Source organism: Sparus aurata, chromosome 1 (genome assembly GCF_900880675.1).
Source record: "Sparus aurata chromosome 1, fSpaAur1.1, whole genome shotgun sequence".
Classification (NCBI taxonomy): Eukaryota; Metazoa; Chordata; class Actinopteri; order Spariformes; family Sparidae; genus Sparus; species Sparus aurata.
The window spans coordinates 39,229,303-39,234,342 of record NC_044187.1 but is presented as its reverse complement, the minus strand read 5'-3'; the positions used below and the strand labels follow the sequence as shown (position 1 = coordinate 39,234,342).

At 42.2% G+C, this 5,040-nt stretch overlaps 2 protein-coding genes across 2 annotated transcripts in view; one reads left to right on the top strand and one right to left on the bottom strand.

The window, feature by feature from the left end:
• The first annotated feature begins 6 nt into the window (after nt 1–6).
• Nucleotides 7–745, top strand: LOC115593598 (fibrinogen-like protein 1). Its single transcript, XM_030437531.1, has 2 exons — nt 7–199; nt 320–745. Exons 1-2 carry the CDS (start codon nt 42–44, stop codon nt 552–554), a joined length of 393 nt encoding a protein of 130 aa, XP_030293391.1. The 5' UTR covers nt 7–41; the 3' UTR covers nt 555–745.
• The window catches only part of LOC115581092 (microtubule-associated tumor suppressor 1 homolog A-like), a 95,636-nt gene continuing 91,337 nt past the window's right edge, over nt 742–5,040 (bottom strand). Inside the window, exons 9-14 of the mRNA XM_030415982.1 lie at nt 4,877–4,982; nt 4,661–4,734; nt 3,920–4,018; nt 3,230–3,346; nt 2,953–3,050; nt 742–1,959 (exon numbers count right to left, since the gene is read on the bottom strand). Of these exons, the coding sequence (XP_030271842.1) occupies nt 1,746–1,959; nt 2,953–3,050; nt 3,230–3,346; nt 3,920–4,018; nt 4,661–4,734; nt 4,877–4,982 (708 nt within the window). The 3' untranslated portion in view covers nt 742–1,745. The remainder of the gene's footprint in view (nt 1,960–2,952; nt 3,051–3,229; nt 3,347–3,919; nt 4,019–4,660; nt 4,735–4,876; nt 4,983–5,040) is intronic.

The following is a 5,040-nucleotide window of genomic DNA, read 5'->3' as shown; positions in this document are numbered from 1 at the left end:
TGGGAGAGTACACTGGGGATGCAGGAAACGCCCTGAATGACATGAGCGGGCCTCCTCCTGCTAGGCTGAAGTGGAGCAGTCCAGGCTTGGAGACAAGCAGAGTCAAATTCAGCACCTATGACCAGCAGAATGATGGAGGCGCTGAAAATGAAGACGCCCAGTGTATCAGACACAGCAAGTCAGGCTGGTGGTTCAGTAGGTAAAAGATATTTAAACTCCAATCTATGTGAGGCACTTGTGTGAACCTTCAGAGAGAAACACAAGGGACAGTTACTACTGACCAAGCATTTGAGATTTTTCTCTTACTTCCTTGTCACAGGTGTGATTCAGGCAACCTGAACGGTCATTACTACAATGGACCGTACCAAGCCAAGACTGACGACGGGGTGGTGTGGTACACATGGCACGGTTGGTGGTACTCCATCAAATCTGTGGTCATGATGGTACGAGCTGTTGACCTTGAGCATCCCCCACCAGTCATCGCCCTGCTGCCAGGACAACTAGACTCCAACAAGGCAGCAGATGACTCCATCGATCTTCTTCATGGCCGATAGGCTGATGGCAGTGTGGCAGCAACATATGTCTCCTTACTGGAGCTGAAGCTCACCTGCTTGTTTTTAAATATTTCACATGTTCCAAGGTATATACTGTTAAAGTCATCTCAACCAGACTTTCTTGCATGACTTGTCAGAAATGTGTACCAATGCATTTATTATTATATTGAAAGTAAAACATCCTTGCTTAACTCTTCTGTCATATTGTATTTATTCTGTGTCCGAAATGAAGCAGAACATGGTAAACTTAGGCAATCTGGGTACATCTGAGGTTTTTCAGGACAAACAGCAGACACACAATTTAAGACTTGTTTTGGATTAGGTAAAGAACACAGCAGAGTTGAGAACAGTCTATGGACATTAACACGGTCGTCTTTCTGCTGATTTTTTTTTCTGCATATCTGGCCTGCTCAGATTTAACATCCAAGGGTGATTACATTCCACATAGTAGATTAAGGTAGAGGTTGTGAGGAGCTTACACAGAGGAACAGATATCCATTGGATCAGAGGTTCATGTCAGTAATTCAGTTATGTCAGTTCCTCAAATGAACAAACATAATATTTGTTCCTGTTTGTCCAGAGAGGGACATCAGGACCACAGCCTTCTTCCAGAGATCCAAAGCAGATCAGTGATTGAGCGTCACTCTTTGGGGGAAAAAAGTCCTCTTTAAAAGAAGGGAAAAGGCAAAACAATCCTTGTTAATCCAACAAGTACCCGTCATTTTATGATTTATCAGACCCAAACAACTTTGAATTGGTTTCCACTAACAAATCCAAGGATCTACCTTTTAAAAAGAGGAGCATAAAGAATAGGATGAGCTCAATTTAAGCTGTACAACATAACAAAAGAAAATCAGGGAGAATTAGTCATAACCAAAGTGAGGCGCTATGTACAGACCCTGAGGTGTGCCTGTTGTTTAGGTTTTCTTCAGAAAAAGAAGAAAGCTTTCTTGGAGAACACTTGTTCGATAGAGAGCAAGGCCAGTCCCACGCTCAGTTTTACGTGCATCGGTGCCACTGCAATATCTTCTCGCTCTCAAAAAATGTACAAGTTCGTCATGAATATCCAACAGCACTGCTGTGGCTGCAGCCTCTCTGTATTTAGAGCTGCTTCCATCTTTGTCTCGCTGAGAAAGGTGATTGGGAGAATCTGGAGGTCAGAGGAGAGGAGGGGCTTTTGGGTTGTTGGGGCTATCTGGGCGATAAGGGTGCAGCTGTGGGGAAGGAGGCAGAGTTCTGGGGTGAGGTGAAGGGGGAGGTGGGTGAGATACGGCGGGGACTTGCCAGCAGGTCTCCATTGTGAAGCTTCCACAGCAGCTCCTCGTTCTCCATGGACAGACGCTTGTTGACCTTGGACTCTTTCTGAAGCGTCTGCTGGAGTTTGGCCTGCTCACTGGACAGCTGCCTGCAGGGGGAGACCAAGAGCTGTAGTGGGCTGCAGGGAGACACACTGTGGCGGCCAGGCAAACTTCATATAGACAAAATTATTTGAAAGGATGACAAACTAGAATCCTAATATCTGTAATTACCCTCCATGTGAGATTCAATAAAACACACTTTCCATTTGTTCACTGGCCAGAAGACAAAAACAAAATAAATGCTAACACACAAGCTAATGGAGAGAGGAGTGTGTTCAGTGGCAGACTGCTGTCCCAGTCCAGCTCCACCAACAGACTCAAAAACTCTTTCGTCCCCCTCGCCATCAGACTGTACAACAGCTCCCAGTAAAGGCAGGGAGGACAATAGATAATAGACAATGGACAATTTCCACCTCTATTTGCACATCCATTTGCACTGTCAACCATACTGCACTGTTTATTGCAGCTACTGTTCATTTTATATATTATATATATGTATATAATACTTTATATTTTATCTTTTATTCTATTTTTAATTCTATTCTAAAGGTTAGGGTTTTTAACTTTAGTTTAATGTATGCTTAATGTATGTCTAATGTATGTTTTGTATTTCGTATGCTACTGGACACTTGAATTACCCTCGGGATAAATAAAGTATCTATCTATTTATCTATCTATCTATCTATCTATCTATCTATCTATCTATCTATCTATCTATCTATCTATCTATCTAATGATCAACATACCTCAATCAGATTATGTCTTCATTTAAGATTATTGTTAGAGTCTTTTGAATACAGGGCAGTAAAGACACTGACGAATGATCAGGTTGCTCCTGTTATGTAGAGTCAAGAATACAATGTTCTGTCTTACAAAGAGTTAAAGCGAATGTCCGATGTGAGTTAAACCTATGATGGCATTGCCCTTTTGTTCAATTTGCAGGAGTTTAAAAGCTACAGACATTGAGCTAAATATACACAAACATTATAATTAAGTTAATTCACACATTTAAATCACACAGAAGCGGCAAGAGGATATACTTTGAGAGAGCAGCATGTTTGTCCATCCGGGCCTTGTAGTCCTCATTCTCCTGTTGGACCTTCGTCAGACACTCCTCAAGCTTCACATTAGTCTCCACCTGTGACACATAGCAGCACAAAGATTGGTTTGATCCCAGTTCAGTACCTTCAGGAAGACCTTTTCCCCCAGTCAGTAATCACATTTTCCTAGAAGTAAACAATGAAGCAGCACTTAGAACACAGTGTGGCACAAACTCTCATAGATGACCGAATGTGAAAGAGATAAACGGATGCTCACCAGTTTGTCCATCTCCATGAGCTTCTTCTCCTTCTGGTGCAGCTGGTTGTTCTTGATCTCCAGCACCACCTTCAGACTCTCCAGTTCCTGCTCCAGGTATAATGTGTGGGAGTTCTTCTGCACACACACACACCCATGCACACACACAGGTTAGAGGAGGCTATATCAAACCTGAAGGTTGAACAGTTCCACTGATTAAACATCAGTAATGGGCGTGACCTTAGTGAGTGGTGAAGATTTCATGTTGCTCAGAGTGAAGTCAGAGTGTGACGCTCATTCAAACCAGCAGGGGAAGGTCATGTTTGGCAGAGGGACACTGGGCTTCACCTCCATGATGATGACTGCCCTTCAGCTCACACAATGACAGTGACACTGCTGTGAGGTTGCACCTTACTGGATAATAAGAAATCAGTGGTCTGAAGCAGGTTTGAGCTCCTCTATAATGACTTTTGACTGATAGTTTGCAGTGAATGAGTGGGCTTTAGAAAAGGGAGGATTGCAACTGGACAGCTCCCTGTTTGTTCTTTGTCTGGCTGGCTGGCTGTCTTTTGTAAAAGATTAAATGTACAGAAACAAGGCATAATCTGCTTAATATTCATTTATTGACTTGCATTCACAAAATCTCCAACACTGTGTGAGTCTACAGTCACAATATCAGGCAGCTGTTATTAGAGATGTAACCATCTTTACCAGATTCTTGTCGGTCAGTATGCACATCCTCCTCTCCTCCTCTGCTTTAAGCTTCTCATTAAGAGCCTCGTTCTCTGCTGACAGCTCAGATATTTTCTCCTGGAGGTGGGACATGTACAGACAGATTTACAGACATGCATTACTGAATGAAGAACACTGAGCTTTGGTTCTTACAAAGTTAGAAAGACACTCCAGAGTCAAAGACAGCAGCAGGTCAACTCACAATGCTGCTTCTTTGCTGTGGACCTGAGATTCATGAGAGCCAACATGCTGCATGGTTCAAAAATTGCTACCAGCATGAGCACAATGACTCAAATAGATAATTGTAAGAAATACTCCAGACATGCCATGTCATATGACAGAACCATTACAACTAGTTCCTGCAGAAATCTGCAGGGAATTTGGCAGTTGATACTTTACATAATAAATCATCAGCATTCCTCCAGCAGAATTTGGAGTCCAAATGGAGAAAAATGTTTGGTTGGCAACGACAACTCCATTTTTTTTCTAACCAAACTGTAAAAGTCCCTGGTGTGACTACTGCAACGGCTGTTTAGTGAGTAAAATATAATCAGCCACCAGGAATAAATACAAAACACTTAATAATATTTACTGTGCAATACCGATATGGTGTTTTTTGGGGCAGATGCTGGTATAAGGATATATTAGGGAGCAAAAGAAAATGTCTTTGCAGTGATCCATATATGAATATTGTAATATGAATACATGAACGTCTCTTACAGAGAGAGATGTTTCTGTCTCCTTTACAGTTTTCTCCAGGTTCTCCAGGTCTGTCTGCTGGATCCTCTTCAGCTCTGACAGAACACACATACACAAAGAAACATCATTATCAAATGACTAATCTTGATAGCACTTATTCAATATATTAAATGATTGTGAAATATGTAAGTGTTCAGCTAGTAACAGGCTATTTAAAATGCATCATCCTGCACAAACCTTTTATTGAGGTCTCATACTGCAGTTTGAGAGACTCCATCTTTTGGCTGTGACTCAGTTCCTGGTGCTTCCTTTCCACTTCCTGTCGGCTCCTCAGCTCCACCACCTGATGGATGCAGACACAAATGAGGAAAGTGTACAAATGACTTTACTGAAGCCAAGTT